We start from the raw sequence: 27,911 nt of genomic DNA on the forward strand, positions 1-27,911 counted from the left end.
ACGGAGCGGTGAGCCCTGTTTTGCAGCCTTCCACCGGCAGCGGAGCAAGTCGCTGTAACACTCCAGACGGCTGAATGTACGTGCGGAGAGCTCGGGATTCTCCATCTCGCTGTCAGAGCTGCCTTTATAGGTGGTCAGGTCCTCAGATGGATTGAGGATGCGAAGGAATTGCTATCCGAGCCGCCCTCATCAGACTGATCGTGGGAGTTGTTAGGTCGGACATTCTCGGCCATGATCCCAACTCTGGAAAAGATATGAAGGGCCAGGGATGCGGAAGGTGTTTCAAAGCAGCCAGTGTTATGTTGTTAGATCTATCCGCCGTGAGCATCATCTCCAAAGCGTTGAGTCCATGGCACGTTGATTGGATGCAACGCGCGGGCATGAGAGCCACCTACCAAACGAAACCAGGTGAACTGCTTTCCACTCCTGTCTGACTTCGTAGCCTTAGGCGGCCTTGATATTTTATCCAACACCAACCGCGAAGGTCATTTGTCTGGGTTGAAAGCAAAGGCAGCCTTGGGGCCGGGGTAACGCGAGGAGGATGTTAGAGGTTGATCATGCCAAACCTCACTCGCCCCCTAATACAGGCGGAATTGAGGCTTTCCCTTGGTCATTGGAGCCAACCGGAACGACATTGGTAAGGTCGACGAACAATTTTGGGTTGCCTGATGTATTAAACCTCGAAGATGTGAGAGACTGGAGTAGCTGAGAGCAAGCACGCTTTGGTAAGAAGCCCTCGATTCTCTCTAGCCCCTGAGAAATGTCAATATTGGCTTTGGGGTCTGATGGCCAGGGTGACCACACTAGGTGGTCGTTTCTCCAAGACACTTACACACACAACCAATATAGTCTATGGTCAACTAAAATTCTTATTCTCAGTCACTTGCGCTCGGTAGGTTGCACACAACAAGTACGCCATACCTGTACAAGTTGCCGTGAAGCAAGCTAAGACTCGGTTTGTCAATTCGGGACCATGACTCACTGCACGGGACGATGCCTGGTATTCTCACCTCTCCATACCCATCTAGTGCCAGAGCTAGGACCACAAGGTATTCATCATCTGGTTTGCCTTACCGCCTCCATATCCATGTCCTTAAGCTTCTTTGCCGTATCTCCAACCGTCTCCTCGAGCTCTTGGGATCCGTGATGCACCGTACCCAGTGTCTTCGCTTCTTCCCCCGTGTTTTTGGCTATCTCTCCCAGACAATGTGTTGGCATTTCGCTCCTGAAAGTGCGCATCCGTCAGTTAGGGTGTCCAAGACTCGTTTACCTGTGAGAGTTCCCTTGACTGAGAGAGGAGAGATACCACACGATTGTAATCAGCTTTCAGTCGGGGGTGAATGTGAAGCTGAATCGCCTGCGTGGGAACAGAAACATACCAATGTAAGGCTTGGTCAGGGGCGATGGAGCCCTCCGCGTGGAAGTTACTCCATCCTGTAACTCATCGGCACACTCTCGCCAGACCGGGTTGGGCACGAGTTTGCCATCCTTGAAAACCAAAGGGGGGGGGGGGCATCCCAAACTGTGGGGTTGTTTTTCATGATGTTTTCAACATACGCCAACTCAGGGTTCTGAAAATATCTCTGTTCTGGACTTTTAGTTTGTGATTGCGAGTCCAACAGACGGATTCTTGGACCACAATATGGTTCAATTTGTGTCCTCGGCGGTTTGGTGGGCTGTGGCTGTGTATCATCTTCTGTTGACGGAGTCTTGGAATGCTCGGGCTCCTTGATCGTTTTCGTGCCATGGTCATCGGTGCTGTTGTTCCGTTTATCAGATCTCACTGTCTCTGATTTCAACAATGCCTCCCAGAGCACAGCTCTGCCATGAACGAGATGAGGCTTCGGTTAGGGATTCTTTGACGCGGTTTGAGTGAGTTAGTCACTTACCGACTTGAGGTCAATGTAATTAAGACGGCCCCGCCGTTGGAGCACTCGACGTTACGGAGGAGAAGCATCTTCTCTTTGGGACAGACAAGTTCGCTCAGAGCTCGCAACTTCTCCTTGACGTTCTCCAAAATGATTCCCAGGCGACCGTTAAGCTCTTCTCTGGTGCGATTGCAGATGTAGTCGCTGAACTCTTGTACAGTCAAGGACCATTGGACCCCAGTCTCGCCACCTATCCATTCCGAGATGCACTGGTTGATTGCTTCGATATTGGGAAGTTGGGCCATGGTCATGCTAGCGTCGTCAGAAATCCTGAGTGCGAGATTGACGTACCACCTGGTTCTGATCAAGAACCTACATAACGAGCATTAGATAGATGAACATAGAATAAAACAACTGTGTAGAACACCGGAAGGGAAACTCACCCTTCACTTCCGTCAAAGCATCCCTTTAGAGACTCCTGTTGATGTGTTTCTCAGAAGAAAAAGCCCTCCCCTTGGACCGAGAGTTCTTTGCCACCGGGGTTGAACACAACCCAAGACCGCGATTGAGCTGCCAGCGCATCATGTCAGCGAGCTAAAAGAAAATCAAGAAATCTCATTTTTGGCAGGCCGGCATCATACCCATAGACTGTGCTGAAACCTCATCGATGCCTTCCGACTCATTGACAATATGCTGCTTGACGTCTTTCTTCATAGACTTAAAACAGCCTCCAAGCCATGTCATATAGAGATTGCCGCCTTGATCCAATGTCACTTTCGGATCAAACTTGAAATAACTCTCTGACCAAAGCGGATGGTAGGGATTATAGCCAACATAAAGACTAGGTCCAGCATCCACGGAACCGTAGGGGTGAGCCATAGCGTAAGGTTTGACTGGAAAGATTTCGGTGATGGAATTGAGGATCTGAAGTTCTGAAAGTAGGTCTGGTCAAAAGTCCTCTGGTGACATGAGGACCGTTCTGTTGGGATTTGTCATAGCATTGACAAGCTGCTCCATGGCCGGAAGTGAGACGGCTGGTATGGGGGACTTGTCGCCGACACCATCATCCGCTTTACGTGACACATCCTTTGCAGATTCCTGGGTCGTGAGAGCAATCGGGTGCATAACATAGCTGCCATGCTTGAAAGCATTTGGAGAACTCGCCACTGTTTATGTCAGTTAGGAATTGACTGGTCCAATCATACGCCGGTACGATATTCCATACACTTTCCAAAACCCTCGGGGTAAAATATTCCGATACCATGCCAAGGAGTTTCTTTCATTTGCTGGATCAAGTAGTCAATAAGCCATTCCAAGTAAAATTGAATTATAGGCGTCTGCTTGTTCCAATCTTCAGTGTCGAAATCACTCAGATTTGGATCCCATGTACTTGTGTCTTCGCTAATAGTGTCAGTTTCTGTTGTATATGGCGGTGGAGAGAGAAACTGCTAAACAATGGGGGACAATAAAGGGGGGTAGTGAATGGAAGGCCCAAGGAATACGTACGAGACCAGTCAATAAAAAATACGCCGAGAAGCAGTCGGTTGAGAGCTTTCTAGGTTGCTGGTGAGCATTCTCGTTCCGGCTCGAGTCCTCTGGCGCCACGGCAATCAGCCCTTGCAAAAACTCTTCCATAAATACCATCTCACGATACCTCGTCGTGTTTTGGCCAGTGCTTACAGAGGTCAACCGGGGAAGCAAGTGTCCAGTCTGTCATATCCCAGGACTTGACGCAAGAACCGTCATCTTGAACGCGAGCATCGACATAGTCGTCATACAGGTTCAATGTTCCCGAAGCAAATGTCAAGAGGTAACAGGTTTGCTTGCTGGTGGGCGTGAGAGTACGGATGACAGGCGCCCTAAGAAAACCGCCAACAATGCTCCCAACATAGTTGACTGAGAATGAAATTGTGCGGAGCGGTGAGTCTTGATTCGCAGATCTCCACGAACAGCCAAGTAAGCGGTTGATAATTTCGACTTTATAATGCAGGGCTCTGATGTCCTCGTCGTCGTGATCGGAACTGACGCCATCGAGGTTATCATAACAATCGGCCATTGCTCAAGGTTCTGACAAGACATCAGAGTGACGGCGGGAAGAGATCGAAGTGGTCGAACCTAAGTCCATCAGCATCAAGAGGAGAAGTTCAAAGGACACCGTTCGTCACTAGGACACAAGGTCGGACTTTGAGCAAGATATGTACCGGTACAATTAAACGGACTGTCTCAAACTTCGTCTACTCGATGACTGTTACCTTGCATTTTGTATGGCATCAGATACGAAAAAATGTGATACACTCTGGACAGAGGAGTACTCATGCCTGAGTTTATCAGAGTCGGGCGACATTCTGCACCATGAGGGACTGGCTTAGAACATGTGGCAAGGCTGCCGTCGCTCCCTCACGTGGTTTGACGTCACAGGAAGTATCGTTCGATGATTCGAAACCCCCATCGTTCGATGATGTCGTTGGAGTCCCAAGCCTAACGCTCAGCCTCCTTATCTAGAGCTGAAAATGACAAAGCGCACGCCAGAATATAACACGAGATTTGGCAACCGGAGGTGCCGGGCATATATTGGCTGGTTGGGGTTGATGAGAAGATGGAGAAGACGTAGCTGGGTGTAATCGGGATACAGAGCCCAAGATTCCTCTGTCCTCCGTAAACAAACCCCTAGGCAACGTCAATATTGACTTTCGGATCAAGACATGTCCCAGGTGACAAGCACACCAAAACGCCCAGTAAAACGAGGCCTGCATGAGTCTGTTTCTTTTACTTGTATTATATTCGGGTCTTCTGGCTAATATTGTGATAGGCGCGGTGTTACACATCGAAGACACGGCCATTCTTGTGCGTTTCTTTGACAGAAGTTCACTGTTGACTGTCGTTGAAAGGTGGGGCCTCTGAACCAGATGCCAAGATTGACCCCTGGCGAACCCCTGTCCAGAAAGACTATCGCACGTGGCGCGACATCCGTCAACCAGCTGCACAAACACAATCCCAATCATTCTGGGGATCAACAACGCCGACATTTCATCACCGGGCTGAGATTCGAAAAAAACAGGTCAATTGCGCTTGCCACTCGATGGTCATGTTCTAGGACTACAATAGTGGCAACAATGGCGGCAGAATCAGTCGAAAAGGTGCTCGATCAACTCGGCCCCGTTGCCGAGGATCTCATGGAGGAGCTGCGGTAAGTGAAACAGACAAATACCTAGCATATCCTCCAGCAACACTGACAAGAGAATTATTGCCATCTGTAGTGCCGTGTATCTCAAGATTGCCGAGTCCCCCGAAGCAACGACATGGACCCTCCTCTGCGCCGGCCTGGGTGCCGTCGTTCTGCTTTATGTGCTTGTTCTTCCCGAGGACAGGCCGATTCTCTACACCGTCCCAGTGCCGCAGGTCCCTGAGGACGCGAAGATCTTGGAGGAGCCATCCATCAAGGTGCGAACTTCTCAGTCCAATGTTCCCCTCTCAAGGTCCCCTCTGCTGACGAGTTATTCTGTCCATCAGGCTCCCGATGGCATCTCGATCCAGTGCTATGCTCCCGCGACGGGCCAATATCTGGGCGTTGTCAGCCCCGCGACTACCGAGTCCATCGACCGCGCCATCGAGCAGGCCCGCGCTGCCCAAGTCAAGTGGGCGAAGACGACGTTCCGCCAGCGCCGTGCCGTCCTCCGTACCCTCCTCCAGTTCGTCCTCGACAACCAGGAAGACATCTGCCGTGTGGCCTGCCTTGACAGCGGCAAGACCATGGTTGATGCCCAACTCGGCGAGGTCCTGGTGACCACCGAGAAGCTCCGATGGACCATCAAGCATGGCGAGAAGGCCCTGCGCCCCTCGCGGCGTCCGACCAATCTCCTGATGGCCTACAAGTACAACGAGGTCATCTACGAGCCCCTGGGCGTCGTCTCCGCCCTCGTCAGCTGGAATTACCCCTTCCACAACCTGATTGGCCCCATGATCAGCGCCATCTTCGCCGGAAACGGCATCGTGGTCAAGGTCTCAGAGCAAACCGCCTGGAGCTCGCCGTACTTCACCAACATCGTGCGCGGCGCCCTCGTCGCCCACGGCCACGACCCGGCCCTGGTCCAGACCGTCGTCTGCTGGCCTGACGTTGCCAACCACCTCACCTCCCACCCTGGCATCGCCCACATCACCTTCATCGGCTCGCAGCCCGTCTGCCAAAAAGTCGCCGCCTCGGCCGCCAAGGCCCTGATCCCCGTTCTCGCCGAGCTCGGCGGCAAAGACGCCTCTATCGTGCTCGACTCGGTCCCCCGCAGCGACATCCCGCGTGTCGTGGAGACCCTCCTCCGCGGCTCGTTCCAGGCGTCCGGGCAAAACTGCATCGGCATCGAACGTATCGTCGCCACCCCGGCTATCTACGACAAGCTCGTCTCGCTCCTCGAGCCCCGCGTGCGCGCCCTCCGCCTCGGCCAGGACGCTGACGTCGGCGCCATGATCTCGGCCGCAAGCTTTGACCGCCTCGAGGCGCTCATCGCCGACGCCGTCCGCCGCGGCGCGCGCCTGCTCGCCGGCGGCAAGCGCCATGTCCACCCCGCCCACCCCAAGGGACACTACTTCACTCCGACGCTGCTGGTGGACGTCACTCCGGATATGCCCATCGCCAACGAGGAGTGTTTTGCGCCCGTCATGGTGCTGATGCGTACCCCGTCCGGCTCGGCTGAGGACGTGCTGGCGGTGGCCAACGCGCCCAACTTTGGGCTCGGCAGCAGCGTGTTCGGGTCCGAGTCGGACCCGCGCCTCGAAAAGATCGTCCGCGGCATCAAGGCTGGCATGATTGCCGTCAACGACTTTGGAGCCACGTATGCCGTGCAACTGCCGTTCGGCGGCGTCGCCGGGTCCGGGTACGGCAGGTTCGCCGGCGAGGAAGGGCTGCGTGGTCTGTGCAACGGCAAGTCGGTGTGCCGCGACAGGTTTGGCTGGCTCGGCATCCGCACATCGATCCCTCCGCCCATGCGGTACCCTGTCAAGGATCAGGAGTGCAGCTGGAGGTTCGCCAGGGGCGTGGTGGAGGTTGGGTACGGGATTGGGCTGCTGAGGAAGGTGGGCGGTGTGTTGGGGATTGTGAAGAACAGCTGAGGAGGATGAGATGCGGACTCTGATTCTGCGAATCTCTGCCAGGTGGAGAGGTGGGAGTCCGGAACGAGTAGAGGAGTAGTGTAGATGGATGGGTTTGACCCTGACGGCGTCTCGATGTCGTTATGCATGTCCCTGCCCAGGTATTTGCCAGGATCTAAGTCTATAATAGTTCTAATGATAAAGATATGTAATGGACCCAGAGACTCGCCATATCCGCATTTTGAGCAATGCCTCTTGACACCGAGCAGGTTCAGAACCAACAGAGCTCCGTGACAGGATGAGTTCAGACATCTCGACACATCCCCTTGTGTAGCGAGAGCGGGCTTACCACCTTTTGTGGTCTCGAATCCTTATTACCACGTAGTTCAACCCGAAACGGTTCCTCTAAACACGCGTCTGCGACGAACATCAGACGTCACCAACTCGATGGTGTTGTTTCCGACTTCCCGGCGCCGAACCACCACCTACATACGTCGACCACTCCGTCGCCGAACACTGGGCATTCAGTCAGCCAAAGTTAGCACACTCCAGTGAGTCATCGTACAGGCTGAACTCAGCGCCTCCTGTCGTCTTCTTCTAGTGAGACGACGACATCGTTGTCGTCCTCCTCCTCTTCCTCTCCAACCCCGCCATCATGTGAAGAGTTTTGACAAACGAAGATCAAACAACCCGCCCCGACACCGATGCCGCGTTCAAGGGGGATGGGTAGTGCCAGGAAGCCGTCTCTCGATAGGCGAAGCGGACCGTCAATCAGTCCAAAATCCAAGAAAGCCCAGCCGTTCTCTGGGATCGAAGCTTTCGACACAAGTCGGAGTCGGGCCATCCGAAGTGGTCAAGAGAGAGGAAATAGAGCAGCCTTATGGCCTCATTGTACAGGAATGGTGGCGGCAAAGGGCCCGGCAGGGTCGGGGCCCCGGGATTGTCCAAGAGGACTCTCTGCCCGCGTCGTCGTCAAAGGCCCCGTCACGCTGTCCGTCATGAGAACACAGACAGCTTCGGGGCCCGACGAAGGCTTGGAGCATGAGATGGGTATGGCGGGAAGTGCTCTCGTCATGAAGACATGCCAAACAACAAAGGGAAAGGAAGGAGAAGAAAGGAATACCAGGCTTGGCTGCCATCCGACCCAACCGATCTGCCAGAAGACAGACCAGAGGGGGGTACTGTAGCCGGGTTGGTATAGAAACAAGGCACCTACTCACTCTACATCACTCGTCCTTGTAACCAGAGGTCAGGTACCCAATGGTCACCTTGCGCCGCTGCCGCTGCCACCGCCGTAGCAGCAGCAGCAGCAGCAGCAGCAGCAGCAGAAGCTAGAACGCCCGCCGATGGCTTGACCCGACTTGGTGCATGACGCCAGCGCAGCCCGGCTCTGTCGCCATGCTGGTCATGCCGGTCATGCTCACGGCCATGTGCGCCGGGCCGTTCCGAGCGCCAGACGATCCGAACCCCATCCGCCTCCTTTCTCTTTCTCCGAAAGGGCAGTGGTCTTGGGGGGTTATATTTATGAACCAAGGGTACTGCACCCTGCTGTCTACTATCTGTCTCTCTGTTTGGCTGGCTTAGGTTAGGGGGAGGTTGCCACACATATATACTGGTAGGTCGGGTCACTTAGACGCACTATCAAGGAGCTAGTATTGGGTATTAATGTCCTATCGCTAACACACATGACAAGTAACAGTGAGACAGATACCTACAGCCTTGTACCTGACACACTAGGTACGTATGCAGTACGCAGATAGAATTCCAGCTGAACAAAGCGCGGGGGTTTGAGATGAGCGTTCGTGGCAGTTACAGGATGGTATCAGCCGGGAAGCTCCGCGTCCTATCAGCCATCAACCAACGACAGCGAAGCAAAGACGGATATCTCGTTCAATTCGGTCTTCCGTTTCCCCATGCTATCTGATACCGTCATGCTTGGAGAGAGGAGTGTCCAAACAAGGTATGGAGAGGCAAAGTTGAAAGACTTCGCCTCAAGCTCGCCATCAAGACAGATACGAAGGGTCAGGAGATTTGGAGTCATGATATCAACCCGAGTTGGACATGTTCCGGCTCACACCACCATGATCGTTGTCTATAAGTAAAGGGGATTATCATCATCCCCAATGGCGCCGTTACCCAACGGTGCCGAATAGCAATGACACGGAATATGTACTCGGAACCATCATATCACGGGCCAGTTGACCCGCGCTACTGTTCAACACGGAGACGAACCAACCAGCCTACCACGTGGAGGAGCATCACCATCTACGAATCTCACCACCACTCTCCCACCCCATGATTCTACGTACCAAACAATCCAGGCACAACCCAAATCCAAAAGATTAGCCTAGCCAGGCACGGCTGCTGCACTCACGCCTGCACCCGCTCACACTTCTTCACACACCACGGATGGCATGGCATGGCCATGCAGGCACAACACGTCACATCCACCAGGGAAACCTCGAGATAAACCCCAAAGATAACGCCCATCCATCATCATCCGCATCACACACATACTTGCGATGCTAACCGCGTCTACCCGACGCACGGGACGCCGATGCCGACGCGATATCAATCCTCCTCCTCCCCTCATCCGCCAGAAACCGGAGGCCGATCGGTGGTCGCACGGCAGGCAGAGGAGGCATGCTGGTAGTAGTACTCACCGCAGAGGTGAAGATGGATGAATTGATCTTGTGTGTTCTTTTGCGCATCCGCTGGGTCAAGCACACGTCCTGTTTCGCAGCATATCAATGAACATCAGCAGCCAGCCCAGCTTGGCTCGGTACGGCAGCGCCCAGCCAGGGCTGGCGGGCTGGGCAAGCTGGGCCTGGGTTGATGATAAGGGAAGCATGGTTGCACATCAAACCCAGCCGGACGGATTGATAGGCAGGAAACACTATGTACGTACAGTGATTATCTGTAAGTACATATCATTGCCCGCCCGAACAAGCTCTGCTGGATGGATGGGATCTGCAAAAGCGCGCTCGGTCGTCCAATCCGTGCTGGCGCGAGACATTTTGTTTCCAACGGGCTTTGGATTGCGGATATATAAAGCTGCGCCGGGCCTCCGGTGTCGTCCTCCTTTCATTCGGCTACTGCTTCAGTTCGGTCGGTCTCTCACTCGATCCGATCAGGCGGTCTGTCGTGTCAGTCAGTACATATATGCCTGCCATTCGGGGTCGGGTCGGCCGGTTTGGCTGGTAAGGTGAGGTGGTTTGTTATTTGCCAAAGTGCAGAACAGGTCATCATCACTGCTCAGCACAGAGCAGCACAGCAGAGCTTGGGGAGCCTTTGGTTCACAGCATGAGCTCGGCTTGTGCTGGCTTTCAACAGGCTGGCTTGGGGTTTGATAGCTGATGGGCTCATGGCGGTGACTGATTGATCGATCCCCTTTTTTCTTCTCTTGCTCATCCCACCTCACCACCTTTCCTTGATCCATCCCTTCCCCCTCTTACATCAGGTTGACATTCATCACCTTTTCCCACATGTCAGGGTTAGGGTCAGCCCATCTTCCTTACCATCCAAGGACACAGCAGGGGGTGGGTCCAGCCTTATCGATCTTCTCGAAGTCGAGGCAGCGATCGAGAGCAAAGAAAGCCATCAGTCATCAGCTGAAACAATCGAATTCGAAACCATTTGTCGCGCCAAAAAACAAACCTTCCTCCCACACCCCCCTGAACTCCCGGCTGCTTCCCTTTTTCGTGGATCCCCCCCACGCTCGGCCATGCTGCGGGTCAAACCACGGCCTGCCCCCACGCACGGCCGTGCCGGGGGACGGGTTGGAAGGGCTGGGCTTGCGTCGTGAAGTTTGATTGGACGATTATCGTGGTGGGGAACAGGGAAGAGGGATGGACGCTGTGTGCCATAGCGGGCAGGGGGTCTTGGATGGCTTGCTCACCACCAGGCCCAGGTTGGTGCTGGTGCTGGTGCTGGTGCTGGGGCCAGATTTGCCTTGTCTTTGCCTCGACCTTCTTTTCCGCGTTGCGCTGACAAGGGAAAGTGAAGCAGTCGGCTAGGGTTCCGAATTGTGTTGTCTTCCGCTGGCCCAGTTGGCGCGGCAGAAACAACCGGCGAAGGAATGGATGATTCACCTTGCTCGCTCATATCCTTACGAGCACTCCGTACCGTAGTTAGGAGTAAGCCAAGTATCGTAGTGTGAGTTCCGACATTGTTACCGCACCAAGCGCTGATAGTGCACGGAGCAATGGATGAATGCGAGTTCACCCAGGGTCGTCGTTTGGTGCCGAGAGACGGCAAACGAGCAACTCACTAGCCACTGCGTGGTCGGTCGCGTAGCGATGCGATGCCGTGTTGTCACCGGGGCGAATTCAAGCCTGTACTTGCTTCACAAGTGCATTTCCCATTTTCTCACCGCCATCTTTCCGTGTTTCGGAGCGGCGAACTCTTGTTGGAGCAAAAGCGGTGTCCCATCTTTTATGGCGCGGTGCTGTTGAAGAATCCCCATCGAGGCGGACAGCAGCAGCCGGCATGTGATTCGGCGGGGTCGCGAATAAGAACCGCGTCAAAGTTAAGCCGCCAGCCAACTGTTATCGGAACCTTGTATGGTACCTATGGAGGGGCTGATACGGAGTCCGGTCCTCGCCTCACTTCAACGCCGTCCATTTGCTCCGGCGCTGGGTCCGAACCGGTGCACAAATGTCGCTGGGTTTTTGGAACACAATGTTGTCGTCAAAAGTCGGAATGACAGCAGCGAGATCGGACGAAGAAGGCTCACGGCAGGTGAGAGGATCGCCCTACCAAACGCACCTCAGCCCGGGCCGATTCCGGTGCTTTGCCTGGGCGCAACGACAGTGAATGAGATGAAGGATGGACTGGTGGGGAGCTGTGCTTGCCGCTGATGCTGCGCTTCGGGAGCGTAAAGATGCTGCTTTTGGGTGTTGCAACTAGTAGGTGCCCTCTTGTTCCGGATGTTCCCGAGCCCGGTTTTCGGGAGTTGGCTAAATTTGCCTTGACAACAACAGCAACACCATGCGGTTTCCTCAAGGCATGTCCCTGGTGAAGGAGACCCATCTGCCGCTTGCGTCATGTCAAGTGCTCCACGACGGGAGATGGTTTGCAGATGTTTCCCTGTTACAAAAACCAACACCCAGACACACTCGCCGTCGGTCGACGGAGCAACCTGACGGTGGAAAGTGGAAGCAGTCGGTTTCGGGAGCGACTCCGCCGAGGCTTCCACAGGCCTTGCTGGGACCCACTTTCGTGATGAGCGGCCCGAGGATTGGACCCCAAGAGCGCCGTTTGAAGGCAAGGCCGCGCGATGGAGAATCGCTAGAGGACTCCACCGAACTGCCTTCGCCCGCGGTTGCATTCTGGCGTCGCCGAGGTGGAGACTGACACGTGCATGGGGCGGTTGGATGTTCACTTTGACGTCGTCTCTGGGCGTTGCCTCAAGTTTGCCGTGATGCATTCCGGCATGCTACAGGCACTCCCGTAGCATTGTTGTCTCTGCGATGTGTGGGTAGGAAGACTTGTTGATGAATGTTTGGTCCTGCACTGTAGTACACTACCCCAGGTTTTTCGTGCTCTCTGCGCAAGGTAGGCCAATGGCCACACACCTCCCGCCATGGCATCTGGTTGTCCATCTGGGTGTGTCCCTCGGTGAGATGCAGCAGAGCAGCCGTCCAGAGTGTTCCCATTTTGGCACCAGCTCCTGGCTGGCCCCGTTTCGCGTCCGTTGTCCTCCAGAGAGTGGGGGTCCACCTGCAGCAAGCAAGACGAGGGACAGCATGGGCTTGAAGCCCAGGTACCAGGTACATATGTCTTGGCAGTATGATATACTGGTCGCCCTGACGGAGGCTGATAATGAAGTGCGGTTCTGCTTGGGAGATGTGGATGATGGAAAAGAACAACATTCCTCAGAGACGGGGCAGTCTTCGGATGCTGGATTCACGTCCCCGAAATGCATTTCATATGCTGAAGTTGCATGGAGGTGATGTTGAGCTTCATAGTATGTGGCCTCTGTCTCCTGGCCATCGGCCATGGCGGCCGCGACTCTGCAAGCAACCCGCACGTCGCCGCGGTCCGATGGTTTCCCCACGATGCGGCAGCCGCACACATGGATGAATGAGAGCCCACGCCGTCCCCCTTCCGCTCCCCGCGTTACGGCACAAGCGGGGTGACACAACCGGGCCGGGTTGGTCGTCCTCTGGGATTGGATTGAAGGGTAAATGGGAAGATGCGCGGGCAGAGGGGTAAGTAGAGAGCCCGTGTGAACAACGCCGCTCCAAGGGTATGAGAGAGCCAGGTCCTTTTGGATCCCAGCGTATGTCCCGGGGTATGTTGGTCGAAGACATGGGTTTAGATGTTCATGTGAACAGCCACGACGAGATGAGGCACGGCGTCCTGACAGAAAGCCAGCCATGGCCGGGCATGCTGCTGCCAGGAGACTGGTACGCTACCCGGATGCCCACGCGGACACTGTCTGCTGCCAATGCTGACCAGCAGAGGTGTGAGATGTGTGAGATGCTGCACCATCTCAGGACCATGTGTCGGGAACCCATTGCCCCCAAGCCCCAACACCAGACGCGCGGATCGTTAGACGCGCGTGGTGGGGATTACCGCGGCAGACCTTGCGAGGAGGCTTGCGTGGGAGGGCTAGACCATCATCAAGCGCGAGATGTTGTCGGCCGTGGCAGCGGGTAGATCGAGGCGAGAAGCCATCAACGAGATGACATGCAACGCGGCGTGGCTTGAACATGGGCTTATACACCATAAGCGTGCGGTCTTAGCCAAGTTCGTCCCGTTGCCGTCGCACTCCGGGGCCGCAAAAAGCATCCAAGGATTAGGTATGGAGGGGAAATGTTGAAGTCGGAGGTTTGTACATACATACTGTTACAGTATGTACTGGGTACTTGCCTGCGACTTTTACTCCATAGGGCCATTGCCACAACCAGAGAGTGGGGTGGGGTTCCTTCCCGTCGGCAACCAGCAGCCCACCCGGGCAGGCAGTTGGCGCTGTTCATCCATTCATTCGTCCATCACCTGGCACATTTTGGACTTGATGTCCAGCAAGGCACAGCATGTTGGGTCCCGGTCTCTTGCTCTCTTCAAACCAAACACTTGAGCAGGTATTCCGGAGTGGCCCCGAAATACCTAAACCAGCAACAATGAGACTTGATTTAATGAGTGCCAGAAACACGCGAATGGTGCCAAAACATGTCCGAGAAAGCCCATGGTTTCGTCTTTGCACAAGCGAACAAGCGAAGCATGTCACATCGCTGGACCCCAGCCCGGTGAGCGCCAGTGACGAACTACCGTCGTCCTCTTCCAGGTTGGCACCTCCGTGGCGACTGGGACTGGGGGACACGGCCCTGCCTCCGTGATGTTTTGCCACCTCACCCGTCCATGGAGAAAAAAACGATGTGTGGTGAATACTACTACAGCTATGAGACGAGGGACGGCTTGACTCCTCTCACGTTCGAGTCGCACAATGACAGCACAGCCGGAGCTGTGTCGACTTCACCTTGCTGCTTGGTCTCCGCCGCCCACATCAGCCCCGCGCCATATCCACTCAACAGCCGGTCTTGTTGATGATGACGGCGATTCATGGCGGCGGCCATCCTCAGTGGGGTGCATGTCAGTCTGCTCCCGTCGGCGGGACATGGCCTCTCCATCCAGAAGCGGATCTCGAGTATGAAACTAAAGTGCATACAGTCTCCAGGTGCATCGAGGTGCATGGAGACCCAGACCCGGCGACGAGCCGAATCCCTTTGTTAGCTATTTGTTAACTTGTTAGTAACGGCGGTGACAACACCACCTGCCGTCTCCAAATGCAGAGAGACGTCGTCCTGCATTCAAGAAGGGAAGGAAACGCATGAGAAAACGTAAAAGCCAAAATAATACAGAACGACCCGGGCCATCGATCCAACGTAACCAAAACCTTTTGGACGTAACCGCAGGCTGTTGCCTCGTCTTTGCCGTGCCTTTTTTTTTCGCTGGTTCTTGCCTTTGGAGAGCGACCCTCGAGAGCATCCATGCCGGCCCTGGCTGATTCTTTCCGTTCCTGTTTTGCTCCGCTCGCCAAGCGCCGAATGTCCGTTCCTTCTCCCGCATAAAACAAGTCCCAAGGTTGGCCTGGATCCTGGAGCCAGACACACGGTCCCATTTTCCATTTTTTGCTGTGCCTGGAAGAGAGCAAGCCGCCTCACCTGCAACAGCGAGCAAAAAGGCCAGCGAAGTGGTGGCACCCCCGGCTCTACAGTACAGACACGCCTCACCACACAACACACACCCGACCACCGCCAGCAGCTGCAACCGCAGGGGGTGGGCCCTGTGCAGCCCGTTCGAGCGTGGGGAAGGTTTCGGTTTCGAGGTTTCCCAAGGAACGACACCTTTCACACACCTCCAGGCTGAGGTGGCTTTCATCCCGGTTTTCGCTTTCGAAACTTCACACACTCTTCCTCATCTTCCAACTTGACCTCGAACAAACTTCGATCTGGGTTTGTTCGTTCGGCATCTCAGCCGATTTGACTCAGCAGTCCAACACAGCAGCTGAGCAGAACCTGCAAAAACCGAGGCAGGCAAAGAGCCCAGCAGCGGCAACCCCGACGTTACTTAGCGACGACGGCTCGCTCATTCAACTCTGACGCCGACCCGCCGCCCACCATCCGCCGCCCGCCCACTTGAACTACTACTACCACCACCACCGAATACTCGCCCGTTTTTTTGTGCATTCTTCCCGAATCTCCAGTTCTTGCTTGGCTCGATCGTCCTGGAGGGTATCCGTGTGTGCGTGGCTCTTCGGCCTTGTTGCTCCACCCCGTTCCCATATCCAGGCTTCACACCCCGATTTTCCCATTTTAAGACTTTATCGCCCGTTGTCGATCTGGGAAAGAAAGAGAGAGGTCTCCCGACTCATCCGCCGCTCGTACTTCCATTGTGCAACACTGCACAGCAATGGCAGCGACCACTTCAAACCCCTTCGCGGCATCCAGCCCGCTGTCGCCAATACATCCCACCATGACAGAGCACGATTTTCGCTTCCCGCGAAGGCCCGGCGGCGGTGCTGCTGCGACCGCCGTCCCTAGGATATCTAACGGCTTCGATCTTACTTCCTCCTCTTCAACCACCTCTTCCACACAGATCGCCACCTCTTCTAGCACTTCCAGGCCAACAATGGCCTCGGCCATGAGCAAACCTAGCGCTGCCAAAGCCGACCATGCTGCGGGTTCCCCCACAGTGACAGGGAACGCTGCCGCAACATCTGGGACGATGACGACAAAATCCAACGCTTCCCGTTCGGGCTTGTACGATTTGCAGCTGGAGCCGCCCCTGACTCACGGCAGTGCCCACCCCGACTTCCTGCGCACCAGCGCCCTCCCTTCGTTCCAGCAAAGTCAGGCCCGTGAGAATCGCGAATTGGAAGAGATGCAGAAGCAGGATCCGTTGGCCACCCAGATCTGGAGGTTTTACACAAAAACGAAGCAGCGCCTCCCCGCTCAGGAGCGCATGGAAAACTTGACCTGGCGAATGATGCACCTCACATTGCGACGAAACCGCATCGCCGCAGACGCTGCAAAGTATGTGTTTAATGTTGTCTTTGTTTTCCCTTTGAATTTCGTCTTCTAGTTTTTTTTTTTGGGGGGGGGGAGGGGGGGTTTCGTTTCAAATGTCCAGAGGAAAGTGGATGATGAAGGAGGGGAAAGAAGGGTCGATCATCAGACAAGACGAACGGAAGGAGAAGGATGAAGGGCGAGCGGAGGGGCGAGAAGATGAGCAATCGCTAATATTGTGGGTTGCGACTGAAAAAAGGTCGAGCAGCCGGCTCACAGGTGCATCGACGAATACCCCCAGCGGCATTGCGCAATTGCGCAAATCGTCATCGGAGCAGACCGCCCCGCCGCCTCCTCCCCCTTCGGATCCCATGAACCTGGACGATTTCATCCACAACGATAACGTTGGGACGCCTGCCGGCCTCGCCTTGACGCCTACTCCTGACACGATGCGCCAGTCCGACGATGCCTCGGCGCACACCACGGCCACCGCCGCCGCCATCCCTATCAAGAACCGCAAGGATGCTTCCTCCCAGCAGCAGCACCTGGCCCCCCAGTCCGTGCCTGCCGCCGCTCATCAGCGTGTCTCCAACGAGTTTGGCTTCCTCCCACGTCACCCGCGCAAGACGAGCATCGATGAGACCGGCCAACGTGTAAGTTTCCTGCGTCCCTTGTCTTCTCTACGAGGACGGTTCCGGCGCGGCTCTTGTGGCGTCGATTGGCCGTTTCTTGCTCCTCGATGACCCATCTCCCTGCGATGGCGTTCTGATTGTTGCTTTGCCTTTCAGAATCGGAAGCGTCCAGCCAATTTCTCGCCGCACGTCGGGGCCCTCACCACCAACTTCACGGCGAATGGCCTCGATGCCGACTCAGAGCTCCGCGAGTATACCCTCGACATTCAGCCTCCAACCACCTCGGGTACTCAGGCGCCGAGTCAGACCAGCATGCAGTTCCCTCTCGACAATTTCAATGACCCTATCATCACCTCCGCCGGGCCCTTCCAGCCGAACTTCTCCTTTTCCCCGGCAAACTCGCCTATGGCCACCGCCGACCCTTACGGCAGCCTCTACACGAACTCGTCCATGCCTCCGAACTCCTTGGGTAACGATTTCTATTCTCCCTCGGGCTCCACTTACCAGTCGACCGTTTCAACGCCTCATCCCTTGGCCGAGAACGACAGCAGCTTCTACTTTGGGTCCGGGCCCATCGATATGCGCCAGTCCCGCCAGCAACTTTATCGCAACGTCTACGCCGGCATGAATAGCACTCTCAACCAGCAATTCTCGTTTGGTGCAAACGGAAATGTCATGTTCCCCACGCCCACTTCGGCCACCGCGGACCAGTCCCTGCAGTTCAATGCCTCGAGCTCATTCAGCAGCCACGTCGATCCGACCCGCGTGTTCCAGCAGGAGCAGCCTGCCCGCTCACCAGCTGTTAACGTAACTCAAAACAACATGTTTACCTTCGGTGCTGACTCGGATGAGGAGGAGAGTGCGTTTGCCGATCGTATCATGCCGAATGATTACTCGCCTCAGGGACCCGAGGACAACACTTTCGAAAGTTCGTCGTTGTCGTGGGATCCGTCACTTCCTGGCAACTTCAGCATGCAGGCCGCTCGGTACCCTGGCGGGCCCCCGCGGAAGACGGTGACAATAGGCGGCACCACGACGGATTATGTGGATGCCAATGGCGAGTGGGAGTCTGGGGCAGGAGCAGGGACAGGTTTGAACAGGTCGCAGTCGTTCCGCACGACAAATGGCCGTCCAGCGAGGGTGCCGCGGACCTCGTCAACGCCGTCGGGGCTGAACAGGGGTGGGCTCGCGCAATCGTCACCGAACACGCCGCCAGCTGAGGCCAACTCTACGGCTGCTAGCCGTCCTTCGTCGCCCCCTCCAGCCTCTAGGCACGGCTCGACGACGAACCTGCAAGCGGCAGGATCCGGCCAGGGGGAGAACAACACCAATAGCACAGCCAACTCGAACAGCAGCAATAACAGCAACAACAATAACAATAATAACAACAGCACGCCGACGACATGTACGAACTGCTTTACGCAGACAACTCCACTCTGGCGCCGCAATCCCGAGGGTCAACCTCTTTGCAATGCTTGTGGTCTTTTCCTGAAGTTGCATGGTGTCGTGCGCCCGCTCAGCTTGAAGACCGATGTTATCAAGAAGCGGAACCGCGGTTCCGGCTCAGGGCACGGCGTCGGTGGCACGAGTACGCGGTCCAGGAAGAACGCCAATTCGGGCGGTATCAGCAAGAAGAACTCGTCCTTGAACGTGTCGGCCAGCGCCAACACCACCGCGCCAACATCCGTGAGCACGCCGCCGGCCGCCCGGGCTGGTAGTGCCAACGAAGGAGATAGCCCGCGCAGCGGCTCCGGATCGGCTGGTAACACTCCCACGAACTACGGGGGCTCGGTTGGCGGCAAGGGTGTCGTGCCTATCGCCGCCGCCCCGCCCAAGAGTGCCCCAGGACCGGGTGCCGCCTCGCTCACTCGCACGTCGACCTCCTCGTCGAAGCGCCAGCGCCGCCATAGCAAGGGGGCCATGGACGCCACCATGACGGGCATGGATATCGACAGTCCGGAGAACTCGACCGGCTCCAACGAAGCCGCTGCCGCCTACGCTGCCTCCCGGGCGCCAAACACAGGCTCCAGCGCCGCCCTCTCATCGTCTCTGCAGCCCAGCACGAGCAGTTTGAACTTGTCTGGTTTCGGCGGCCCGCTGCAGCGCCAGCTCCCCGGCACAAGTACGGCTCGCGCCGCGCCGCAGGAGTGGGAGTGGTTGACCATGAGTTTGTAAATGGCCGGTGTGGGCATGTATTCGAGGACAAGGAAGATGGTCTCGGAGCATCGGATGGCGTTGATTTGCTTTGTTATGTCTTTGCCGGCTTTATCACGATTATTACAGGGATGGCCGGCACGGCATGTTGATCATCTTTGCATGGTTTTCTTCTCTTCTACCCTTTTTTTTNTTTTTTTTTTGTTAGACGGTTGATGGAGACGACATGGAGACGACGAGAGGGATATGATTAAACGCTCGAACGGCCCGATCTCACCAGGGTGTTTATCGACTAGACGGAACGAGAGGAGGAACTGATGTGTATTCTGATAAGGTTAGGGGCATGAAGATCGCAAGTTCGATGGCGCTGATTGAGGAAGATGAAATGGGAAGCTGGCCGTCTTTTCATCATTGTTGTTTCTGGTGGCTAACACTGGGATGGATTGTTTTTATTAGAGGATTTTCTTGGGAGGGAAGGACGTATGACATTACCGGCCAACGTTGCGGCCGACAATTCTAGGTAGAAGAAATACCTACCTACATACATATACTGATCAGAGAGAGTGGGCGAGACGGAGAGCAGACACACAAGGAGATGGTCATTATCATTATCTTCAGGTGGTTCTCACATGGATGGGGTTTATGTATACATGGTCGCCTGGGAACATCTCTTCGTTTATTCTTCACATGGGCAGGACGGGCATTGATATGGTGGCGTTTGTTGCTCATCAACATGGCTGGCTTGTTTTACCCATCTAGCTTAGGCACAAGCGGAATACAAATTTCCTGGTTGTATGCCAGATCACGTTGGTGTGCTTGGGCCCCTTGTCTTGTTATGTCCTGGCTTGGAGGTTCCAGCTCTCCAGAGTCACTCGCCTTTCTCTTCCATGGCAGAGCATCAGGCCTCAGTTCACCGAGACAAAACCACACCTTCTCAACAATCGACATCACCATGACCAAGATCACAAAACCCCTTAAAGAACCAACCCAACAACCACCCCCAAACCCCCCAACACCGCACCAACGACCTTCACACCCAACCACTCTCCTCCTTTTCCTCCTCCACCGGGAGCAGCCGCCGTGAACGTACTCTCCACAACCCCGTCACCAGTCTCTCCAGAACCACCCCCAGCAGCTCCCGTTGCTGCCGGATCTGTCGTCTTCACATCATCATTCTCATCCACCACGCTCGTGCTCGTGACTTCTCCCGAAACAGCTAAGACAACCACGGCAGGACCGACGGAGGTTGAGACGGTTGTGGTTATTACTGCAGTGGGGTTGTAGATTGTCACGACCTCGTCGTCGTGGTCATCGCTGTTGTCAGTATCGTCGGTTATGATGGCGCGTGTTTGGGTCACGGCGGTGGCGGTGGCGGTAGAAGTGAGGGTGTAGGTGTTGGTTATGTACTGGGTCAGGGTGGTGGATGTGGTGTGGAAGGTCCAGTTGCGGCCCCAGGGACCCCTGTATATAAGAGAGAGGATGGGTTAGAGATGTTTGTCATTATTCGGTTTATGAAGAGAAAGAGGAATGAATGGGTGGGTTGTTGGGTTTTGGCTGAGAGCAAAACACCAAACACCCCAGCCAGCAACAACAAGCGGATATCTCATCTCCGAACTCAAATCAGACAAGGGGAAATACTAACCAAGGCGAACATCCCCTCCTCCCATCCGGCGGACAACCCCCCGGCCCGCCATCCGCCCAAACGTTCCCGTTCCACTCGCAGCCGGTGACCGTATAGACGCCTCCCGTCCAAGTACGCGTCCAGGGCCGCCAGCCGTGGTGGTCGCCTTTGTCACCGGTACGCCAGTGGTCGCTCCACCAGTCATCATCCCAATCCCAGTCCCAGAGATCGTCATGATCATCATCATCTGGATCCCATCGACCACCGCTGCTACCGATATCCGTGTAGGTGCGAGTGCGGGTGCGAGTGCGTGAGTAGCCGGGAAATGCTGTGCCAGTGAATGCTTTGAAGACGAATTCGTCAGAAGAGGGACATATCAAAACGACCCGAGACCCATCTCATCAAACTTACCTGGTGCTGTGATGGTATACGTCCCCGTAAGCCCCTCGGCGCTACAGGCCGACCATCGCGCACAAAGGGACGACGAGAGCGAAGCGTACGAGGCTACCGCGGACGGGGTCTCGGAGCACGCTGTGTTGAGACAGTCTGAGACTGCGGCACCAGCAGAATCACCGGCTGCTGCGCAGTAGGTGGTTGGAGCGGGCCAGTCGGAGGTTGGGGACCAGTGGGAGGAAAAGCAAGGTTGCTTTGGGGATTGGGTTGTTACTATTAGCAAACTTGGCTTTGGACTAAGGACCTAGGTTTGGAGTGGGTTAATGAGTAAAACATACAGCACAGTCTGGCGCTCCATCCCACCATCGCGCGTGGGCGACGACGGCGGCAAGGCCGAGGAGAGCGAGTTTGGTGGTGGTCATGATAGTGATGTTGATGTTGAAAAAACACAAGTGGGTGTAGATGGATTCGAATGAACTAAGAGGAGCTGTTGAGGAGGTTGTCAGAGAGTAAAATCGATGGCTATATAGAGCAAAGGAGCAATGCCATCCTGCCCAAACCCCAAAGCTGACGACGACTACCGAGGACGCGCGTCGAGATCCCGCGATCAACGACAGCTACATTCATGTGTCTGCACGTCCAAACACGTCACGCCCTGTTTAGAGCGTGTAAATCCCGGTCCTATACCTCCTGACGGAGCATATCTATCTCTGTCTGGTTCACGATCTGCCTCACCCAATCGCCCGTCAACGCGGTGAAACCCACCGCGCCTCCTCTTCTAAGACCTCCAGTCTAGATCTTCCTCCTCCGGCCGGGCTCCAGCCACTTCCATTTGCGTGTCTCCCCGGGCTTGAGGTACGCAGAGCACATCTCCGCGGTATCATCATGAGGGAGACGTAATCACGTTGCTGCGCCATGGGCTTGTCTGCCCCCAACTTTGGCCTTCTTTTACCGCTATTATCTAAGATGACAGACACACCGCACGCCACACAGCAACATCCCCTGGTCCAAAAATATATTTGGTAACAAATATCGAAACACGCAGGAACACAGCATGCAAGCCCAGCCGTGGGGATGTCCGGCCAGGTTACACACCAACCAAACCACGGCTGAGAGGTTCGGACCGGTTCTTGGTGGCGGCTCACCGAGATGAACCTTGATGTCCATTGTTGAGCAATTCGGGGCTCCGTTGGGGGGGTCATTGGTGAGGTAAAGTAGGCGTCGTTGGCTTGAGGAGATGATCGATGGGGTAGTACCGAGCTTGTATGGTGTAGGGCGTTTCAGCTCAGCAACAAGAGGCCGTCATCCTCCGACAACCCTCTGTTGTTGCAAATCAATAGGCACATCAACCCCAAACAACAATGTGCTCGCCACATGGGCCGATTGAAGTCAGGACGCGCCAAACAATGACTCTCATTGATATAACTGGTCTACAACTCTTCCACATAACTGATTACGGGCTCAATGAGTTACCTGAGTGGTAGTCCCTCGCAGCCAATTCCGACATTGCTTCTCCAACTCCAACACTGAGACCACGCAAGCCAGACAAACAGGCTCCCGCCTTGATATGACGGGGTAAAGGCCGCCGCAGCAGCGGAGAAGAGAAAGAAAAAAAAATAAGAGAAACAACACCCAAGACCGACAGGCCATCCCGCACACTCCCAAACAGAAACTCAGTCCCAGACAGACCCATGGTACCCGCCAACCCAAGCCCTTTCCCAGTCCTCGCTATGCCCATCGTCTCGAGGAGCCACCCATCTCAAATCCATACCATGCCATGCCATCAAAGCCATGATCATCATCGTCATCATCACTTATACAACACATATCCCACATCCCACCCCCAACCCCCGGGAATAACAATCCAGGACAGCTACCGCCCTCCCTAAAGTATCGTCCCAAAATCCTCGTCATCCTCCTCTTTACCAAACGGAATCGGCTTCCTCGGCGTCACGTCGTCCGTCGCCGGCTTCCGGTGGCGGAATGTGAACCCGACAAACAGCGACTTGCTCATCTCGTCCTCGCGGTCGGCCATGGCGTCGAGCGCCGCCTGCTTTTCGTGCACCTCCTTGTACTTGGCCATGTCGGCCTCGTTGGAGAAGTCGTCAAAGTATCCTGCGTCCGTCTCCGAGTCGAGCTCGGGCACGAAGGGCGGCTTGGTCTCGCGCAGCGTCGCCCAGTCGACCTCGGCAAAGTACTGGTGGTTGTAAATGTCTTTGATGTTGGAGAAGCGGCGGGAGCGGGAGTTGATGCACCTGTTTTGATAGTAAGTTCGTCAGCATCATGTACGATCATGGATGGAGTTTGGAACGGGAAGAAAACGGGCAGAAAAACCTACGTGGTAATAAAGTTCCACGTCCGGTTGCTCAAAAAGTAATTCGGATCCTCCCACACCGGCCTCTTGAGCACCTCCCGCCAATGGTTCAGGTTCCTCCACGTCTCGTCCGGCGTCGCGCCCGCAAATGGCGGGAACCCCGTCAGCGCCTCGAACAACATGCACCCCAAGCTCCAATAATCCACGGTAAAATCGTACTGCTCGCCCCTCAGCACCTCGGGCGCCATGTAGTCCGGCGACCCGACGATCGACTTGGCGTAGTTGACGTCGCGCTCACGCATGCTGCGGTACCCCTCCCTGCGCTCGGCCAGGGTGCGCTGCTCCATGGGCTTTCCGAACGGCACGGGCGCCTCGGACGCCTTTTCGAGGCGGATGCGCATCGACTCAATCTTAGCGGGCGCGAGGAATCCGGCGGCCAGCCCAAAGTCGGTGAGCTTGACGTGGCCCGTCGAGTCGACCAGGAAGTTTTCGGGCTTGAGGTCGCGGTGGATGTAGCCGAGCTGGTGCAGGGCGTCGACGGCGCAAAACATTTCGGCAATGTAGAAGCGCGCGTGCCGGTTCGACAGCACGCCCGTGTTGTTGAGCAGCGTGCGGAAGTCGCCGCCGGGCACGTACTCCATCGCTAGATAGATGTTCTTATCATCCTGGAACGAGTAGAGCAGGCGCACCAGCCACTCGCTTTTGGCCGTAGTGAGGATGTCGCGCTCCGTCAACACGTGCCGCACCTCGTCGAGCTTGAAGAGTAGCTTCTTGCTCATGACCTTGAGCGCGCACACCTCCTTGGTGTCTTTCTTCTGCGCCAAAAACACCTGGCCGTACCCGCCCTGGCCGACCTGCGTGAGGATTTGGAAGTCGGCGTGCCGCAGCCTGACGCGCCGCTTGCGCAGGTTGGCCCGCTCGCGGCCGGTATATTTGGCCCACATCTGCCGGTACGTCTCCTCGTCGGTCTCGGGAGGAGGGGGGAACTCTGCCTTGAAGGCGTTAAGCCGGTTCTGGCGGGCGCTCACGTAGGTGAGGAGATCAAAGTAGTAGTCGAGGAAGTCTAGCAAGCGTTCATGTTAGCCCATATGCCACCACATCCAAGGTGGTTGTCGTGTAGAAGCAGCAAAAATTGTACTTACACAGCTGGGTGACATTGACCAAGCGCTTGACCGAGGGCTTCTGCAGCAATTCGCGCTCCTCCGGAGTCAATCCTCTCGTGGTGCCGAACCGGCGCGTCGTCCGATCCCTCGGCTGGTACTGTTCCTGGCGCGATAAGGCGGCATGGCTGGGCTGGTAGGTCGGCTCGGTGAAGGGATCCCTCGGGAGCCCGGGATGCGTGTTCTCCTGTCCGTGGCCGTGGCCGTGGCCGTGGCCATGACCCTTCACAGGACTGCCAGGTCGTTGTCCACCCCTGCGGAGCGCGCTATCATCAACGGCCGAAGGACGGTCATCATGGCCGTGGAGATTGCTCTTGCCAGGCGACAGCGGAGCGATGACGCTTTGGGGACGGCCGAGCTTGACTGGGGTGTCGAAGGCGCTGGGCTGGTTGATCTTCATGCCCTGGAAGGAAGCCGGGAGCTCATTGGCGCCGGGAGGGATGGTCTTCTTGCTCGGACTGCCCTGGGGAGTGCTGATGGGAGTGGTGAAGTTGTTGCGTACGGGAGTCGAAGGGCGGGCGTCGGCCTTGTCCTGCTTCCCGCCGGGGAACAGGTTGGCCACGAAGCTCGCCATGGCGCGGGGTGGGGGACGAAGAGGATCTGCAAAGCGGAGACTATGAGATGAGTTGCTGGAGAGAAGAGGCGATTGATATGGGTTCTGTTGGGATGGAATCGGTTACGACCTCGGTAGGCCGGTGGATGGGAGAAGGGAGACAGAAGCGAGAACCGAATCAGTGGTGCTGCGATTGGCGCCGGGTCGTGATGGTACTGTACGAATAAACATGCAGCAACCTCGGGGAGAGGGGAGGGGGGGAGGGGGGGGGGGGGGCCGGCCAGTTTAGAAACGCGGGGGCCGTGTTTGTGGATGTGTGGGATGGGTGGACGGAGTCGGTGTTTAAATTGTTGAAGTCGAATAAAGTGTATGAGAGAATGTCGTCCCAAGAAACCCGGAATCTAAATTGCAAGAAGTCCAGAAAATCGTCCAAGTTGGCGCTGGCCACAAAGGTTATCCTCTGCCTGAAAGTGCAGTTCGTTGCGTTGATTGGGTTGATTGGGCAGGGAAGAGGGGGCGGGGTCAACTTAACTCCCCTGGGACTGTGAGACGTCAACAAACCCATGCAACGTTGGAGCAGCAACCTGGAGGCCAGCTGAAGGGGTGGGGCTCCCTCGTTTGGTCTGAAACGCGCTCTCAGCCCTGCGCGAAATGAGCTGAAGCCCACACACCGCCCGGCAGAATCGCGGCCACGGAGTACGGGATCCACCCCTGCTTTCCATTTTGGGAGGTTCGAGGACAAGCGATTCGATCCAGACCTGGAAGGAATTGGACCGCCTTGGACTTGCATCAGCAACGTCATTCATTCCCCAGAAACATCACAGACGACGACGACATCCATCATCCAACATGGCAAAAGAACGAAACTACAACCCCGTCCAGGCCCACCACAAGGCCGAGAAGGCTAGGGCCATCAAGAAAGGCATGTCCTCCTCTTCATTCTCCATTCGGCCATTTCCTGAGCTTCTCCAACAAAAACTAACCGTCATTCCCCAACGCGCAGGCAAAGAAGAAAAACAAGCCCGTCGCAACGAAAAGCTTGCCCAGCGCAACCCTGCCCGCATCCAGCAACAAATCGACGACCTCAAAGCCCTCAAGGAAAAGAACGGCGGCAAGCTCGCCCCGCACGAGGAACAAGCCCTCGAGGCTCTCGAGAAGGATCTCAAAGCCGTCAAGAAAGCTCGCGAAGCTCTCGGCGATAGGGCGCCAAAATTCCGCGAAGGTCCTCCCCGCCCCGGCGGTCAACGCGATGGCGGCGTTCTAGGAAAACGCCCCCGTCAGCGCGACGAGGATGACGACATCTCTAGCAGCGACAGCGACGTGCCCGAGGACGTGAAGCGCATCCCCATGCCGCGCGACACGCCGCCGCCGATTCCCAAGGAGATTTTGGACGAGTGGTACGCCAAGCGCAGGGCGAAGAGGAACGCGCAGCGCGCCGCGGCGGAGGGCGGTGACCAGCAACAGCAGCAACAAAACAAAGAGCCACCGAAACCCGTGGTCGAATCCAAGACGGTCTACGAAGCGAAGCCAGTCATTCGCGATCTGCGCAAGGAAGCCACCAGCGCCTTTGTTCCCGCCGTGGTGCGCATGAAACTGGATAAGAGTAAAGGGAAGGGAGGCTTGTTGGAGCCGGAAGAGGCGGATCAGTTGGAGAGGGAGGGGTATCTGAAGACGGGAGCGCCAACGCAGCAACAACAACAACAACCGCCGGCACAGGCACCGACGCAAACCCAGAGTGGACCGCGCGCCGTGACCGTGGAGGAAGGGGATGACGAGGATTGAGCCGGCTCTGGCAAGGTAGGACATATTTTGCAGCAACCGGGCCGAGACATGCTTCGACTTTCCTCGCTGTTCCGCAGATTTTTCTCGGCTCCTTGAACACTTTGATCCCATGGTGGTGTCCAAAATGCCCGTTGCTGAGGTATTGGACTACCTCCCAAGCACCACCCCTTCCCGAGCGAGCACCGCAGCATGGTATAGAGGACCGACCGTTGTCACTCCAACACAGGGTTCATTAGGTAACCGAGGATTAGCAACCACCAGTTTTTGGCCCGCATACAGCCAACTCGAGGATGTCGAGGCCATATCTCTTCCTATCGGACCAGCTACTACGGCGCTACCCGTGGGTTATGTCCGACTCTGAACAAGCCCGTAGAGATCCAGTCACCAGCAGGCATGTTCGAGACACTTGAAGCAATGGAGGCCACTTGGGAAGTGGAGGATACCTTGATACTAGTTGAGGAGTCCGTAGTCCGAATCGGGTATGCAAATGGCCCAACGATTCGAGGGAGAAGGTTGGGTTTCCGACATGGAGGGAAGTGGAGGAGCTCATGAGATTCTATAGGGGAAGCTCATTAGAGTGCCTGACGCCGAGAGGCTTGTCTTTGGATACCTAGACACCACCATCTAGCACAACTAACAGTAATGTTTGCTGGCCTCATGTTGCACTCTTCGCTTACCAGATAAGAGACACAGATGTCCCTCCCCCACTTACCCAACGGCAGGAAAGGTCAAACGTCGGCATCTACGCAGGGCTGCCACCATCATTCCACCTTTTCACTTTCGGGGCCGAGTTATCTGCCCCAAGGTGCCTTAGGAGCAGCACTCAGAAACACCATCACATTT

The 27,911-nt window shown here is 55.9% G+C and overlaps 8 protein-coding genes across 8 annotated transcripts; 3 read left to right on the forward strand and 5 right to left on the reverse strand.

Moving 5' to 3' along the window:
- Positions 1 to 673: 673 nt before the first annotated feature.
- VTJ04DRAFT_2538 (uncharacterized protein) lies at positions 674 to 2,551 on the reverse strand (the record flags this gene model as incomplete). The annotated part of the gene is made up of 9 exons (XM_069360338.1): positions 674 to 753; positions 833 to 860; positions 1,075 to 1,225; positions 1,380 to 1,434; positions 1,558 to 1,571; positions 1,890 to 2,240; positions 2,312 to 2,317; positions 2,389 to 2,438; positions 2,510 to 2,551. 9 exons carry the CDS (start codon positions 2,549 to 2,551, stop codon positions 674 to 676), a joined length of 777 nt encoding a protein of 258 aa, XP_069221059.1.
- A 265-nt stretch (positions 2,552 to 2,816) lies between these two features.
- VTJ04DRAFT_2539 (uncharacterized protein) lies at positions 2,817 to 3,924 on the reverse strand (the record flags this gene model as incomplete). Its single annotated transcript, XM_069360339.1, has 3 exons — positions 2,817 to 3,034; positions 3,549 to 3,764; positions 3,819 to 3,924. 3 exons carry the CDS (start codon positions 3,922 to 3,924, stop codon positions 2,817 to 2,819), a joined length of 540 nt encoding a protein of 179 aa, XP_069221060.1.
- Positions 3,925 to 4,981: 1,057 nt separating this feature from the next.
- On the forward strand, positions 4,982 to 6,968 carry VTJ04DRAFT_2540 (uncharacterized protein; the record flags this gene model as incomplete). The annotated part of the gene is made up of 3 exons (XM_069360341.1): positions 4,982 to 5,055; positions 5,126 to 5,309; positions 5,379 to 6,968. 3 exons carry the CDS (start codon positions 4,982 to 4,984, stop codon positions 6,966 to 6,968), a joined length of 1,848 nt encoding a protein of 615 aa, XP_069221061.1.
- An 8,895-nt stretch (positions 6,969 to 15,863) lies between these two features.
- VTJ04DRAFT_2541 (uncharacterized protein) lies at positions 15,864 to 19,266 on the forward strand (the record flags this gene model as incomplete). The annotated part of the gene is made up of 3 exons (XM_069360342.1): positions 15,864 to 16,486; positions 16,719 to 17,112; positions 17,248 to 19,266. 3 exons carry the CDS (start codon positions 15,864 to 15,866, stop codon positions 19,264 to 19,266), a joined length of 3,036 nt encoding a protein of 1,011 aa, XP_069221062.1.
- Positions 19,267 to 20,219: 953 nt separating this feature from the next.
- VTJ04DRAFT_2542 (uncharacterized protein) lies at positions 20,220 to 21,681 on the reverse strand (the record flags this gene model as incomplete). The annotated part of the gene is made up of 4 exons (XM_069360343.1): positions 20,220 to 20,706; positions 20,888 to 21,209; positions 21,278 to 21,512; positions 21,598 to 21,681. The coding sequence occupies 4 exons, from the start codon at positions 21,679 to 21,681 to the stop codon at positions 20,220 to 20,222; spliced, it is 1,128 nt and encodes a 375-aa protein (XP_069221063.1).
- Positions 21,682 to 22,712: 1,031 nt separating this feature from the next.
- On the reverse strand, positions 22,713 to 22,997 carry VTJ04DRAFT_2543 (uncharacterized protein; the record flags this gene model as incomplete). Its single annotated transcript, XM_069360344.1, has 1 exon — positions 22,713 to 22,997. One exon carries the CDS (start codon positions 22,995 to 22,997, stop codon positions 22,713 to 22,715), a length of 285 nt encoding a protein of 94 aa, XP_069221064.1.
- A 147-nt stretch (positions 22,998 to 23,144) lies between these two features.
- Positions 23,145 to 25,307, reverse strand: VTJ04DRAFT_2544 (uncharacterized protein; the record flags this gene model as incomplete). The annotated part of the gene is made up of 3 exons (XM_069360345.1): positions 23,145 to 23,514; positions 23,598 to 24,636; positions 24,716 to 25,307. The coding sequence occupies 3 exons, from the start codon at positions 25,305 to 25,307 to the stop codon at positions 23,145 to 23,147; spliced, it is 2,001 nt and encodes a 666-aa protein (XP_069221065.1).
- An 828-nt stretch (positions 25,308 to 26,135) lies between these two features.
- VTJ04DRAFT_2545 (uncharacterized protein) lies at positions 26,136 to 27,068 on the forward strand (the record flags this gene model as incomplete). Its single annotated transcript, XM_069360346.1, has 2 exons — positions 26,136 to 26,208; positions 26,290 to 27,068. The coding sequence occupies 2 exons, from the start codon at positions 26,136 to 26,138 to the stop codon at positions 27,066 to 27,068; spliced, it is 852 nt and encodes a 283-aa protein (XP_069221066.1).
- Between the last annotated feature and the right edge of the window lie 843 nt (positions 27,069 to 27,911).

The sequence above is a fragment of the Mycothermus thermophilus genome (assembly GCF_041956435.1).
Source record: "Mycothermus thermophilus strain CBS 625.91 unplaced genomic scaffold VTJ04scaffold_2, whole genome shotgun sequence".
Lineage (NCBI taxonomy): Eukaryota > Fungi > Ascomycota > Sordariomycetes > Sordariales > Chaetomiaceae > Mycothermus > Mycothermus thermophilus.